The following is a 16,463-nucleotide window of genomic DNA, read 5'->3' as shown; positions in this document are numbered from 1 at the left end:
GCTGCTACCCCAATTGCTAGATGCTGCATATCCTGGCAATATATATTCTTGTAAATTTCGCTGAGTCGGGATTTTGGATGTTTGGAAATCACCTAATAGGTATTGCCCTAAATAAATATTAGTGAACCATATAAAGGATATGGTCAGGCAAACTGATAGATATTGAGGCCAAAATGTGGTCATCTAGTCTGACCATCTGTATAGAGCAGGCCATAGGATTTCCCCAAATTAATTATTGTTTTAGAAAAACATCTAATCAACATCTAATCTTAATTTTGAAATGCCTTTTATGGAAAATCCACCAAAATAACCCCAGGTAAATTGTTTTCTATTGTTAATTACCTCCACTGTTTAAAAATGTGAAACTTCCTATGAGTCTGAATTTATCTGATTTCAACTGGGTGATATATACTGAAATGAATTAACTGCTGTACAGCATCTGATTTAATGCATCCAGCTCGTGCTTTGCTTTCATATTCCAGAGTGCTGGAAATAGAAAATCCTGCCTCTGTTTGTTCAGAGATGTCCTTATCCTTTTCTGTACTGGGGTACAATAGTGCTGGCTAGCTTTTTTTGTGGTTTGCCTTTTGAAGATGCTGTCAATCTGGATAAGTGATCAGAATGATGACAGATGGTTAGGTGAATATGTTGTCATTAATGTTTGTATAGAGAAAAACGAGGTGATTTTTGCTGAATTAGCCTCTTGAATTGTAAACAGGGTGTTGGAAACCTCACCTCTATAGTCCATTAAAATTAAGAGGGACTAAAGCCCAAATGTTGTTGTCCTGCTGCTTTTCTCAGTAAATGCTATGTAGCTATATAAATTTGTAGCCCAACCAGGACAAAAATTACAAGGGCTATTAAGCCTTGTGCTTCAGGTGATAAGTTAGTGAGCAGCTGGGCTCAGGAAGAAATTTCCCTAGTGTTTCAGTATTGCACAACTGCCTAAGCACATTTTTCTCCTTATTTTGAAGCATCTGGTATATACCACTGTTCAAGAAAGAATAAGGGCTGGTCTAGTGGTTTCTTAAAGTATGGTTAGCTGTATGCTCCTAAAAGAGGCTTGTAAAGCATCTATCAAACTCTGAAACATCTCATACCTTAGCTAGTTAATCAAGAACACTACTTGTCTGGTAATTTTTTCCTAGTTCAAGATCACCACTCCCCTCCTACCTTCTACTTTCCTCCATCTCCTCTTGCTCCCAGAAATCTTCAGTGTCCTGGATTTTAAAATATTTTGTCAACATTTTTTCTGATAGGCGATCTCAAAAGTACTTTGTAATCAGTGGACTGCCAGTGGTTTGAAATTACAGCTTGTGTGACTCCAGTATGCTGCTAGGTCTTATTGAGCGATCTTTAGTCTGTATTGCCTAAATTTGTCCCTGTCCATAAATACTAGAAATAGAACGACAAAGTCAGAGTATGTCATACGTTCCCCAAAGCAGAACTGTTTGGTGCCCAAGACCATCTCAGCTGAACGCAGCTGGGCTTATTTGATCTGAAAGGTTGGAGCACCACGCTTTTCCGTTAAATGGTACGTACTCGCAACACATGTTACATAAACCCATTGCCGTGGGGAGTACTTCAGAATTGTTTGGATGATTCTAGTTTTAAATATCAGAGAGGCTTATATTATAGGCAGACAAGGTTCTTTGGGTAAATCTGATATTTTTTATTAGACCAACTTAAATAGTTGGAAGAAATCTTCTTTGCAAGCTTTCTAGTATAAATAATCTTTGTCAGGCTAAGGGAGCATCTGCAGTTGGTGTGTGCTCTTCCTACATGGAATGACTAGTAAAGAAGCCAGTCAGTGAAGATGTAAATTGAGAGTCAGTCATTCCATCTAGGAAGAGCGTACACCAACTGCAGATGCTTCCCCAGCCTGACAAGGGTATTTATACCCGAAAGCTTGCAGAGAAGAATTTTTCTAACTATTTGAGTTGGTGTAATAAAAGATATCAGATTTACCCAAATAACTTTGTCAATTTGTACATTGAGTTTAAGGCTAGAGAAACCCATCAGATCCTCTGGTCTGGCTTCCTGTATATTTCCTGTATGTTCATTTCAACCAGTTTCCCCTTTGTTGAGTCTAGTAACTTGAATTAGACTTCAGGCCCAGAAAAGGACAGACCAAGGTAAGACCAATACTGTATGATGGCACGGTATTGGTTAAGTGGTCCCAGCAGGAATTCTGTACTGTAAGGGAAAGTGGTGAAGGCTGGGAAGAAGAAACCAAACATGCTTTTTTGTGTCTTGGATTTGGCATGTAGAAGGAGGCTGCAATCATGGTACTTGATTATTTTCTCCTTAAGAAACTTAAGGGGAAAAGCACTTATTATATTAAATCCTTAATGCACCAAATAGAACCTGATGTATATGCCTTCCATCCTAATATGCTTTATGGCATCTATCTACAATACCACCATGGTTGCTAGCACTTGACAGTCAGCCTCTGAAGATTGTGATACTGATTAACAGAGGCTGTAGGGCAGGAAGAATTATGCCTTAGGATGCTGTGCTTCTCCAACTCTTTGTAAGTGGTTCCCTGGAATCTTGCATGTACAAACAGGAGCCTGGTAAGGGCTGTTTTAGGTGAACTTGTGTAAAGTCACTTGAATGGAGCTCAGTTTATCACTCTGGAGATGATACAAGTGAACTCTTGGGATTCAGACTTGCAGTTCCGATATTTTAACCTAGAGTTTTAAACCTGTAAGCCATCCTCTTGTTATTGAATGCAACCACATTCATTTTGCAATGGCTTCAGGTCCATGCCCTTGGTTTAAAGAACACTCACTGGAAACACAAACTGGTTTTGTAAAGGTGCATTAAAAAAATCGCATGAAATCCCTCTGGTAAAATCCTGTTTTGTATGTTATCAGAATTGCTGGCCTAGCCCATGGCATTATCATGGTGACTGTTATGGGAGGAATATTCATACTCAGCTCATATTCTTGTGTTCCAGGGTTGTTACTTCAGCTATAACATTGTAATAGCCTGTCCCCCTCATTCACCTGACAGCAGCATCTGTGCGCGCACACACACACACTCTCTCTTCCCACCCCCCCTTGATTTCTTGTTAATCACTAACTTTTACGTATCCTTTGGCTGCACTTATATAATGTCAGGAAGGTTTCCCTTAATATCTCACATCTAAAAAAAACCCCAAAACATTTTTTTTGCCTAAAATAACTTCAGTGACTTCAATAGAAATTCACCCACAGAAAATTTGACCCACAAGTCTTATATCACAGAAGTAGTCTGACTTGTCTACCATGGGTTTTTTAATATAGCTTTCTCCTGTATGCCCATTTACCATTTCTGTCCATCCCTGATTTGTTGACTGTGCCATGTAGCTGGACTGTTATAACCCACAGTTATAACTGGACTTCCTTTCTTTCATCATCATTGCATAGATATTTTTTTGCTGAGATATTTGAAGATATATCTGTCTCATAGTTCTTAGCATTATAGGCATGGGTGCAGAAACTGTCTCTCTGAATTAAAAAACAGAGAGGAAAGATGTGCCTTGCATGAGCAGTGATTAAGAATGGCTTCAACTATCCATACAGAAATTTCATATATTCTTCCATAACAAAGGCATCCTCCTTGGAGGATCTCGCACTGCATATAGCTTTTAATTTAGTTTTGAAAACCATGTAAGCATTCTGTGATGCTATCTGAGCAAGAATATTGCTACGCTTTTTATACTAAAGACACTTTAATTAAACTCCCATCATGAAAACAATTAGGCCAAATTTGCCGTACTTAACTAGTCAATAATTTAGTAGTTGGATCTCATTAATAGACTTCTGCCTGTGACTGTGTTGTTGTAAGCATGCAGCATAGCCACGAGCAGTGTGCTATAAGAATCAATCAGTGATCAATATTTTCCGCGAGCGTTAGCAGTGCTGTTTAAATAGAAAAATAAATAAATAAATCCCAACTGGATGCAGCTAAATTTAATGGTGGTTTAAATGGGTTACGTCGCCTGTGGGCTCCTCCTGGCAGCCTTTTGCTCCCTGAGGTGCTCTTCAGCCAGTACACAGCCAAAAACAGTTTTTAAACCAGCAAAAGAGAGAAAAAATCCTTGTTGTCCTATCCCAGCCACTTGGAGGGGATCCCTATAGCTTAGGCTCTAGCACAGCTGCCTGGCCCCTCCAGGCAGCCAGCAATTCAACACACCAGCTGCCTCCAGCTCACAATTATTTCCTCACAGCTTCCTTTCCTGTTGCCTTCTGGGGGTTTTAAACTCAGCAGCAGCCTTTCTTTCAAGCAGAGCGGGATGGTCCCTCTTAAGAGGACAGGCCACCCTGTTACAGGTGGCTTCTGTCCCTCTCCCTTTCCATCCCTCTCTCTATCTCTCTCTGCCACGTTCTCTCTGTCTCTCTCTGTCTTTCTCTGTCCCTCTCCCTGTCTGGTCAGTGGTGGCCTCATTGCTTGTTTTGGTAATGATTATTTTATACCCTCCAGATTGTCTTTTTTGCATCCAGTGCACTTTTTGTTGCATTAAGTTGTACCAGTATGAAAGAAGAAGTAAATGAATGTGGTTCGATGAGGATAATGAATGGATCTGTTGTGAGTACCTTTATTGCAATGGTAGTACTGACATTTCCTTAAGAAATTGGTTCAGATCAAATCTCGTTGCCAGCTTTGGTCCGTTTAACCTGGACTCAATGCTTTCTTGAGGATTCAATATCTATTTCAGATCCATTGAGGTTAACGAGGATTTTCCTTTAATTTCAGTACAGTTTGGATCAGGCCCATTACAATAAGAAATGCTGGATTAAGATACCCAAGAAATCTGGATTTAAGCAAATCTAAACATTTGCCTTGGGAGGCAATAGGTGTTTCCTGTAGTAGGAAAATGTTTGTGTTTAGGAGTGAAGAGATACTGATTTTGAAATTGCGTTTTAATTTACTTGTTAAAAATCTGATTGTGGAATCTGATTGAACCAGACAAAGGAGAGAGGGTATTTATTTATTTTTTGTTGTTGCCCTATTTGGTATATTTAATAGTGTTGTTGGTTGGATTCACTGCCTTGTTGCTTGTCAGTTGTATGTTTTGTCTTACAGGCTAGGTACAGATTATACAGTTTTCTGTAAGTGGCGTAGTTTGGATTGGTAGAAAACAAAACATGTTTTCCCTTTGTTTGTGGGTGGGGAGGGAAACATGACAAATTTTAGACTGGGTTCCACCATTTTTAAACCAGCCTATGTGTGCCAAACTTCTGTTTTGTTATGAGTATAAATAAGCTTATGCTCACTTATACCAATAAAAATATAATGTCTGTACTTGGCTTCAGAATTCCTTGTGGGGAGTATGTTTCTTTACTTTTCATTGTTACCCAGATTACAGTTAACCTTCTGGGTAGGCTACTGATAATAGAGACAGAAACAGGTCTACAGCCCAACCTTTTATTTGCTTGCATTTTAAAACATGAAAACAAACATTTATCCAAAGGCTGTCTGGCTACCCATGACAGGACAACATAGATGTTCACTTATGCCGGCTGGGGAGATTTGAGAGGTGGGAGGAGGGTGGCACACAGATTGCCAGAAGGTCTTCTTGAATTTGCTGAATTCTCCAAATTTCTCTCCAGCTTATGCCCTGTATTTTTAGATGGCTAGTTCTAATATTCTAACAGAAGATCTTTGATTGCTTTTATTTAAATTTCTTTGTTTCACTGAAACTTTTGGAACTGGACTAAATTAGAACTCTTGTGGACCTGGAAGGTATCAGTTAGCTAGGAAACTCTCCCTTTTTCTTTCCCAAGGATATAAATTAAGATACCCAACAAACCTGGATTTAAGCAAATCTAAAGATTTGCCTTGGGAGGCAATACGTGTTTCCTGTAGTAGGAAAATGTTTGTGTTTAGGAATGAAGAGATACTGACTTTGAAATTGCATTTTAATATACCTTTCCTTCCCATTGTGGAGTGTTGTTCAGCACTGGCCTGTTTCTTCTTACCTTAGTTTATGGTCTTGTCTGACAAGGCTGTTTTTGTTTTTATAAATTATCTAAGCACCTTAACAAAAATGTATCTATTATAGCAAAATAACGTTTAATACATTTGGTTACATCAGTCACTACTACTAACATTTTAAGATAAAACTATGATATAGTGTATATGGATTATTTAATGTATGATCCTCTCTTATTTCTGTCCAGGCCTTGTGCTTTGTTTAATTGGTTGTTATGTCTGCAAAGGTTTATTCTACGGTCACTCAGAAACAGGCTTTGGGGCCTTCTGCCTAGCCACAGTTCTGTAGCTTTGAAAATGGCCAAGGCTGGCAACACCATACCCATGCACTTCAGGTGCTAATAAAATAGCAGGGTCCTTTACTCCTAAATCCCTGAATGGAGTTGGGGAACAGTGGGATTCTAGGGATAGTGGTCTAGAAGAAGGATGATTCAGTCTGGTATTTGGGAGACCTGCTTCATGTTTCCTTTCTGCTGTTTGTCTCCATGACTTAATGGCAATTCCATTATTTTGTAACTGGAAAAAATAGATCTGCATCTATTATTAGACCTCTGGCAAGAGACATACATTAAAGATGGAGAAGAATTTAGGTATCAGCAGGGTGAAGATTATTAAAGTACTGTGGGTAGAAAGATAATTACTCACTGAGACTACGTGGCAGAGAAATATGGAAGCTGAAAGTGTTTATTTGAGCTGGTAGGCTGGCTGCCACTGGGCATGGATAAATGTACATTACAGTGACTTCCAAAGGGGAAGGAGAGCTACTGGTACAATCTAGCTGTAGTGTCCACATGAGCCTGTAGCAGTACTCATTCACCCCAGCTTTAACCCTGAATGAAGCAGAGTCGAAGTTGGAGTGGTTTTCTGCACTTGCATTGCTACAAAATCATGCAGCTGTAGCAGCTACATCCTAACAGCTGGCATTGGTGTCCTTTGGATAACAATGAAATTGCTAAATCTGTCTATGCATACTGTATTTGGGTTTGCATCTTTTCCCCTTGTAGAAAAGAACTGCATAGCAGGGTACCAGAAAAGTACTTGCATTTACACTCTTTAAAGGCTGTCTTCAGAGTTCTAGTGCATTCACTCATACTTAAGTCAGAGATGCCCCTTCGGATAGACAGACTGTTGGAGAACTGTTGGCTTGTTTGTTTGCTGAAGAAATAATATAAGTTCATATGAACCTACTTAAACTGTAAGCTCTTAGGGACATGTATGACACTGTTCTGTGTTTTGAAGAGCACCAAATGCATTTAGGTCCTGTGTCATGTCTAGGGCTCCTCACCGCTGCTGTTGTGCAAATAATAATACTAGTAATGATGATCATCATAGGCTAGTGCTGAAGCTTGAGGCTATTGCTCCTAGTCTTATCTCTTACAGCCACACAGAAAAGCTCATCTCCATCCTCTGTAATTGCCCTTCAGATGTTTGAAGAATTATCAAATCCACCCTTGGTCTTCTTATATGATCCAACACACAATGGTGAGGGGCCAGCCTGACAGAATTTGACCCTGTACTGCCTGCATTCATCTGTTCATGCACTGCCTTTTGATCCTGTACCACCTCTACTTAACCTAGCATGCTGGGATGGGGTTGTTTGGCTTTCATCTGCCCCAGCACACTGCCTACCTCTGCCCAGCATAGCATGCCAGAATTGGGACCTGCACCAGCTCCGCCCCACTCAGCACACTGGGATCAGGCTGTGTTGCCTCCTGCTAGCCTGGCACACTAGGATTGGTCTCTACACTGCTTCCACTTGGCCCAGCATGCCAGATACAATGCACAGGGCCATGTTATTCAGCTCAGGGGCCTCCCCATGAGTTTGGAAATTTGACAATAGGGGAGCAGCAATTGCTGCTGCGATTCCCTTGCTGCCATTGGGAGCCCAGATGACATAGCTGCACAGGCTGGATCTGGGTAATGGGCTCAGGGTGGAGTCCCCCTGACATAACAGAAGGTATAAATAACCCTTGGGGAGATAAATCTTTATGCATGGTTATGAGCACTCTGGCCACTGAGAAACAGTGCAGCTCATGTCGTGTCGCAAGAATGTGGTCTTGTTCCTGCTTTTCCTGTGCCAGTGAATTTGCATCCTTTTTTACATGCCTACTGAATTAAACTGGACAGACTGAAGAGAGCGTGTTAAAGTAGATCCATGATGCTACCAGAATTCCCCACTGTTATAAACATATGTAGGATGTTGTTCTTTGCTGCTTCTCAAAGAACAGAGATGTAGACGTAAACCTAATACAAGTAATGATAGTATTCTGAGTTCAGATTAAAACAATGGATTACTGTGGTGGCTTAGGACCATAGATGCCTAGGGTTAATTAGAGTACAATAATGAAGCTTTGATTCTGGTCTATTGTGCCTGGAGTACTAGGTCACTAGTATAAGTCTAGCTTGGATCAGTAGGTGGCTGTCATTCGAGATCATGTGTTACCATAGGTGGCTCCCCTTTTGGCAGCAAAAGGACAATTGTTCTGGTCATAGAAATTGAACTATATTTGCATGTCAGGAAAAGAAATGTCTAGGCTAAGGTGCATTAACTTAACAGAATGAGAGATGATTGTACTCTGCTGCTAGAGTTCTATGGATCTTCCACTATGGCCTTGGCATATGTTACATTAAAGGTGTTAATTGTGCCATAAATGGTACACATTAGAGAGCACATTAGAGCCAGTTTATGGTGTGATGATAACATAGTGAGCAAGCCACAGAAATACTCCATGTATAATGTATAGCATCTTTGTGGATCATTTGTTGCACACCTTCAGTTGAACATGTGGCATGTTGGGGATGAAGATCCTTATGCTCAGTTGAATATTGAAATCTGGTGGGTCAGCCTCAGGGTCCAGGACTACCTGATCCAGTGGGATTGGGCTGGGGGAAATGTGGTGACCCTGCCAGTTTCCTGGAGGAAGATGAGGCAGTACTTTGAGGTTGATGTTGGGGTGCTCCCTGCTGTCCAGATGCTGTCTCCACAGATGCCTGGCTCCCAGCTGCGTGCCCACTTATTAAAGGTACAGGGTACCAGGAGCCTGACATGGGGAGAGGACCCTTGATTGTGTGCTAATGGCACCCTGCACCTTTAAAAAGTGGGCATACAGCTGGGAGCACAAATTGCATGCCTAGGCACCTGTGGAAGGGCCCATGGAAGCAACATCTTAGAGGCTCCCCACTCCACAGCTGCATGTATAGGTTCAAACTATTTTGTGTTACTACTTGTGGATGGGATGGAGGGCAAGGCAGGAATTCTGCCCATGCTGGGGAAGATCTGTAGACTTCCGATATGGAGCTCCCCAGGTGATGGCCATTGGCAATTGCACAGTTAGGGTTTGTGGACTTTTATGCTTCGTCCCCAAAACTGCTTGACTTGCCATGCACATGTGGCATGGTGTATAGCATGATATAGGGGATGGAGCATAAAATTCCTCAAACCCCAGTTACGTGATTGCCTTAACATCTGCCAGCAGTGTACGGTTGGTTGTTAACTTGGCCCTGAGGAGGATAGTCACGTATAGTGGGTTAAGATTCCTGCTCCATTCTGATTCACAAAATTAGACATTTCCCCATAATTACCATTGCAACAATAACAACATTGGTAATTAAATAATTTAAAAGTATAAATTAATAATTTTAGATCACTAAACTTTGAGATTAGTAACATTTTGACTGAGGGGAACTATTATAAACATGCCTCCTCCTGTTGGAGATGGACCAAGTTGCTCTGCATCCATTTAACAGGAATACCCACTTCAGCCCACTCTTCTGAATCTAATAGCAAATACTGATACCAGAATGGGGTTCTGTAATTTTTATTAAATGCTTTTATCATATTGTGGACATTGTTGTCCATGTATTAGAAAGAGAATTAAAATGGTGTTACTTTCCTGTTTCTTAGGACAGAGTTCATACAGAAGGGCAGAATATCCATTACAGGGGCTGGGTTGCTCAACTGCGTATTGGAAGCTTTTGCTCAAGCATTTTTCAATCAAAGTGTGAAGAAGGTAGGTTTATTTATTATTTGTTCTTGCAGTTACATTTTAAATCCAGTTGGAGTTTTAAAATAGGATTGGAATTTACACTTGGTTTCCATACCCATCTTTAAAAGATTACTTTGGCTTATTCCTGTAGTGGAGAACAATAAATAAAACAAGAAATAGGATACAGTTTCAACATGTAATGGTAATTTTTCCACTGTATTTTAAAGCATAAACCATACCAGATCAATTTTCATAATTCATTATTATCTCTGACTTCCTCTTGGCATTGAAACACTTTTTTCCAGCTAATATTTCATTGTATCAGTTAATATACTGTAACAATAATAATGCAATGTAGTTCTCAAGCACCTCTACATCCAGATATCAAGAAGTACTTAATGAATATGAAGTATTTTGTCAGACCTTTTTTCTCAGTGATGTTGGATGTTTTCAGCAATTTGATAATAAAACTGACCAGTCTCCTTGTAATGATTTTATATAGATCATTAATTCTGTCTTATCAGTAAAAAAATTATAACAGGGTAAAAGCCACTCTGCTATCCAGTAGCGCACCTCAAAGAAATTAGTATGCAGGTATCTTTAGTATTAGAAAGCCATGCTGTATTGATAATGTGGGTTTAACAATAAAATCTCATGTAATTGCTCACCATGAAATTGTATTATGTTGAGCTCTTACATTTTAGCAAGCTGCGAGTAGAAGAAACAATGGTGAGGTCCAGCTTATTCCATGTATACTGCAGATCTTTTTGAGCTAAAGGAAAGTAAAGAGAACACTGGAAAGGAGGCCTTTTCACTGAGAAATACACAATTTGTGTGACACGCATCTCATTTTTATGATGTGCACAGGCAGAAGCAGGTGAATGATTATGGTGCATTTTTGTCATGGGGGAAGACCATGCACAAGAATGTGATTGACCTGGAGTTCTGGGATGTCTTTTACTGTGCTTTACTTCTCTACCAGAACTAACTTGCCTGTCAAATGATCTTGAAGAGCTGGGCTATCCAAGGGGTCTCTATTCAGTCTTATTCATTGATGGCTACAAGTGATTTTTTTCAGAGGTGGATTTTCAAAAAAGTTCAGTGTTAGCTTATTCCTGCTCCCCTTGGGTGCCTATACATGTGCAGTGAGGCTGCTCTGATGTGCTGCAATTGCAACGATTAATCGAGTCTGCTGGAGCATGGTAATTACTGCACTCCAGCAGACTCCAGCTTCTTGTGTATTAGTGTCCCTGCACTGAAAACTGGTGGTGGGGGCGCTTTAACTAAAGGTTATTCAACGAGCTTTAGTCAAAGCGCCCTTACCGCTACTTTTCAGCGTGGGCATGAGACGCACCGGGCACTTTAATTAAAGTGCCCCCCACTCCCAGAGCACGTATATAAACACCCCTAGATGTCAATGGGAGTTTGCCATTGAATCTGTGGACCCCAGGTTGAAAACCACTGTTCTAAAAAACACAGATTGAATATGGCCCTGTGTACATGTTAGACTTAAGGTGTGATTAATCCATTACTGGTGTGATAAAAAGAGGAATAAGCTGCAAAGTTATTCCTCGTATTTAGCTGCTTCTTATGCCATTAATTGATTGTGTGGCCAGGAACCTCTGTGGCTGGGAGTCCTGTCAGTTAGTTGGTACTCCCAGCTGTGTGGGCCCACATGCACTCCTGAGCTTGGTAGCTCCCAGCTGACAGGGCTTCCAGCTGAAGGGGTGCATGGTGCACCCCTATGGCTGGGTGCCCCATCAGCTGTCAGCTGTGGGAGCTTGTTTCTTGCTGGTACAGGGGGAGCCCAGGATTGAGTTGGCACATGTGGTATGGCAATTGTGCAGATTGCATATTAGATCCCATCATACCTTTACCTTCATGTGCTGAGGGGCCCTAAAGGACCACTCTAATATTCTGAAGGTTTCTACTGGGGGTTGACTATGGTTGATTATATTCCCACAGCCAGTGTTGAGTCGAAGAGTTATTCTTATAGAAATATCCACTGTTCAGATTTCATCCACTGATTATTCAGTTAATCCTAAAGACTGAATCTTGAAATCATTAATAAGGATAGTCATTTTATTCTTTAATGAATTGCCTTTTTCTGTATTGGAGAAGAAATTATGAAACAATCCATTCATATCTATTGAACCATCTTGAGATGTTGATTTGTATCTGCACTAAATTAGTATATGGTATTCAGAAAAGGCACTTCTTCTCTTTAAATCTGATCTTTCTAGAGCTTTTAATCAGCAGAACTACAGAACAGCAAACCCAGCTATGCCCCACTCTGTCTTTTAACCACCAGTCCCCTTATAAACCCTGTTTTTAGTAAGATAAGGCTTATGGGAAGGGGGTGGAAGGCAGCCTGGAGAAAGGCGGCAAAGGAGTAGGAGATGGATTTCAGGTAGGATCAGAAGAACATGTTACATTAATATTTATACTGTGAATTGACTATACTCAAGCTTCTGTTTTCACACACAATCAGCATTAAATATCTCTGTTCCTATAGTAATAAAGTAAAGGTACTTCTATTCAGAGAGCACGATAGAAGAAAAAGGTGATTTGACTCGGTATATATTACTACTGAGATACAATCCCACTAACTTGTATAAAACTGTTTTTTAAAATACAAAAAACAAATGCCATTGAAATCTATGGCTTGACATAGCCCTGAATTTCTTCTTTGATTTAATTTACATGCTGAACAAATATTGTACCTGAAGATGGGGGAGAAGCTGTGAAGTTACTTAGGTATTGATTTTAGTTTGTAGAATTTATGAGTTGGAGCTGAAAACTGGTCTTAAACCTGAAAGCTAATTTCAGCATTAAATACAGAGAGGTGCTGTCCTGGTTTTCTACTGTCCTGAGTTTCCTTTATAACGCTGATAGAATAAAAAGTTCCCAGGGCAGGTGAAAATATCCCCAGGGAAAACCTCTTTGAAGAACAGTGTTCCATAGTTAACATAGAGCTGACAGACTAGCTCCTTTTTAATGTTAGGTGCATGTTGGGGAAAGGAGGAGGAATGGAAATTATTCTTGGCTGTCCAGGGCTAATCAGAGTATAAGTAAGAGCAGTCTTGTGGAATACAAGGAGTACTTACAGCATCAACACAAGTGTGGGTCAATGGAGAGTTGGGTCCAAAATCTTTTTATTGAAAGTAGAGTGTAGTGAAGTATCTATTTGATGTTGTGATGCATGAATATAGATATGTATAGTCAGTGTAGAAACTAAAAATGTAAAGAGTTTTCCTCTGCTAAAAATATCCTGTAGATTTTGTGCATTTATGCTTATGTTGATACAGCTTTCTGTATGAATAATTCAAAAGTCTGGGCAAATATGTCCAATGAATCTCAGATATCAAAACAACATGTTCTGGCATCTATTGAGGACACCTTCTGGCTGACATCAAAAACTGGAGGAGAGACTTATTAAATATTGTGCCGAGACAGCAGCTGAAAGATGCTTACTACCTTGAGGGGAAATGGTGACCAATATGTCAGCTTGTTTTTTACCATACTTCAAAAAAGTGATCTAATTGGTTTATAGGTTCATTGTATATAATTTCCTCTGCAGATGATCAGCAATCTGCCATTTGTGTTGCCAAGTAAAGTATTTCAAGGCTATTTAATAAAATGACGAACTTAATAGCTTTGTTTTTCTTGTTGCCTTGATTCAAGCTTCATCCAGTGTCTCTAAAATGCTACCATTTTTTATTATTATCTTCTTTTAGTATCTTGATCAATTTTTGAAGCGTAGGCCAAATAGAAAAGTAATAGGATGGAAATATGAAGAATGTTGTCATAATGAATCTTAAATGACAGAATTACAGTGCTTGAAATGTAAATCATAACTAAATATTTGTTTAACCTCGCAAATGTTTTATGTTATGGTTTCAAAAAATATGACAGATATTACGATGCTTCTTTCAGAGACTGTACAGTATGCTAAGCTGGTTAACAAAAAAAACCCCCAGCTAGGTTGTAGGATTTTCTGTTGACAGTGGGAATGAATTTTGCATTCAAATATGCTTTTTTCTGTGTGAACCAAATATGTGGTTTCCACTTAAGGTAAAATTCTGTTGTGTACCACTTCATCTCTCACTCAGTATTGTATGGTGTTGGGGTCCTTGTAGACTGACATTTCATCAGGCTTCCCTTATTTTTTTTAAATGGTCTTTATCTACACTTGTCTTCTTGATACTCAATAAACTTTGACACTTGATAAACATACAAAATTTTTGCAGTGAAACATTTGTGGTTGGAATATAGATCATCCATAAAGTTGAATTTGGAACGTATACAACTCCTGTACATTTGTGAATGCTACTTTTAGAGATTTTTCAAACTAGTACAGTAGGATTTAGTTTTATTGCAGTAGAAAAAAGGATCTCTACTTTGGGGGAAAAAAATGAAACTGTTCTATAGCTTGTCAGTCAGAAAAGCTTTTAAGCTGTATCTATAAGGTGGACAGTTTAATGGGTAAGCGATGTTTGTTCTTCATTTCAAGTGCATCATTGCACTTTAAGTAGTATAAATTTAGCCCCTTTAAGCTTGATCTCCTGTGGCTGAGATTTAAGTGTTTGAACTTTAGTTGAAAGGAATGTATTGATTAGTCTTTGATTTAGTCATTCCTCACTGAAAAGATACCCTGTAATGACTTGTACCTGCCCTTTAGTATTTTTATTTATTTAAAGATTTCCCTCTTCCCCTCTCCAACAACTTTGCCTAAAAGACTGCAGTACTATAAGGAGGAGAAAAGAAAAAGCAGCTGTCACACTGGGAACATAATTGATTCAATAAATAACATTTTTAAATTCCCAAGGCAAACCTCTGAGTCTTCGCTTATGTCAATTAGTGCTCTATTCTGTAAATGGCGGCATGCTTAATTTAGACTGATGGGCTAAGTTAGCCAGTTATTGCCTCTTATAGAAAGAGTAGTCACAGAAAATGAACTAATATATACATGTATAATATACATAAAATCTCATCTGATTTTTATGAAGAGCTGTGAAAAGTAGTCTTAAATTATTTTTTAAACTAGTGTTGCTTTTTATTTTCAGTGACTCCAATTGAACAAGCATTTTGTTAGCTTGTTGAGCAGAACATACAGGGTCTCATGGAAGACCATGGCAAAATCGCCCTTTAACTTCAGGATATCACCCATAGGATGTGACCATATTCTAGCAAAGATTACAGCTGTGCAGATAATTTTTTTTTTCTTTAGTCCATTGCCTGGACCAAAAAAAGGCCCCAAAATTGAGAATAATTTAGCTTTGGGTCAGAGCCAAACAAAATGAAATCAGTCTTTTGCACTGAATTTGAAACACTTAAAAAGCATTTTGGGTCAAAAGACTTTATTCAGTCCTCAATGGAATGCATTTTTGGGTATTCTTTTTAACTTTTAAATGTAAATTTGGTCCTGAAAAATAATTTCAAAATGAAACAATGTTGAATAGTGTTTTTCATCAATTTAATGTTTTATAATTCAGAGTTCATACATATTGGTAACTGCTTGGCCACAGACTTCCTTTATGTGATCTTCGGCAAATTACTTAGACTTGTCTTTGCAAAGAGAAGGGGAATGAACCTGCGTAGTCTTTACAGGACTTTACCTCAAGTTACGTAGTTCAAGTTAATTTCTGAGGAATGGATTAGACGCTGGAAGGAACGTCAGAAGGCCCTATTTTTCTTTGCTTATATGAACACCATTTTTTCTCCTAGTGAAGATGCAGCCAATGTCTTCCAGCATGTTAGTTCCCATACATGAAAAAAGATATAGCATGCTGTACTTTGTGGGGTGCTTGGAAGATAAATACATTAACCTGTGAGGCACTTGGGTATCATTGGCAATTGGAATACTTAAGAGATGGTCTGGTAGGCTGTTGTCCATTAGGATGTTAAAATTTTGGCATTTACTCTCCCATGCATTGGCTAACTAGGTCAGCACTAATGCCAACAGTTGTTTGCCCTTACAGGGTGTTCTCTAAGGGCTGTCTTTCTTCCTTTGCCTGGGAACAAATGGAAGGAAGGTAGAACTATTTGCTGGTGTCTTGTGGATTGCATAGGGAAGGTAACTTATTTCTCTTTTCCCAGAGATGTGTAACTTTAATCTGAGTCACTTTGTTTGTACAGGATTGTCAGTGGTACCCAGAGTGCTGGATTAGTATTAAAAGAAGTTGGAGCAAATGAATGCATCCTAAAGGCGTTTCCAGTCCTGGAGATTAGACCACGTCTCAACAGGCAGGGCATTTTTACATGTGCTACTGATACAGTGCCAGGCACTTTTAATCAGTGAGCTGCACTAATTACACGTGCCTGGTGTTGCATTGGGAGCACGTGAATCGGCGGCTCAGCATGCCTCTGCGCTGAGAAAATGGAGGCAGTGTGCTTTGAACTAAAGCACATCAAACGTGTTTTAGTTCAAAGCGCACTGCCAACATTTTCTCAACGTGGAGGTGCACTGTGCCACTGATGCACATGATGCATGAG

The 16,463-nt window shown here is 39.5% G+C and overlaps 1 protein-coding gene across 7 annotated transcripts in view; it reads left to right on the top strand.

The window, feature by feature from the left end:
- Positions 1-16,463, top strand: part of PRELID2 (PRELI domain containing 2) — a 48,961-nt gene that overhangs the window by 24,815 nt on the left and 7,683 nt on the right. For 6 of the 7 annotated variants that reach the window (XM_090064226.1, XM_090064224.1, XM_090064223.1 and 3 more), the window contains exon 4: positions 9,887-9,992. The exons of the other annotated variant lie outside the window; for it this stretch is intronic. In XM_090064226.1, coding sequence (XP_089920352.1) covers positions 9,887-9,992 — 106 coding nt within the window. The remainder of the gene's footprint in view (positions 1-9,886; positions 9,993-16,463) is intronic. 7 annotated transcript variants of the gene reach the window in all.

Source organism: Crocodylus siamensis, chromosome 10 (genome assembly GCF_052110815.1).
Source record: "Crocodylus siamensis isolate JL-2025a chromosome 10, ASM5211081v1, whole genome shotgun sequence".
NCBI lineage: Eukaryota > Metazoa > Chordata > Crocodylia > Crocodylidae > Crocodylus > Crocodylus siamensis.
This window is presented reverse-complemented; position numbering and strand designations above follow the sequence as displayed.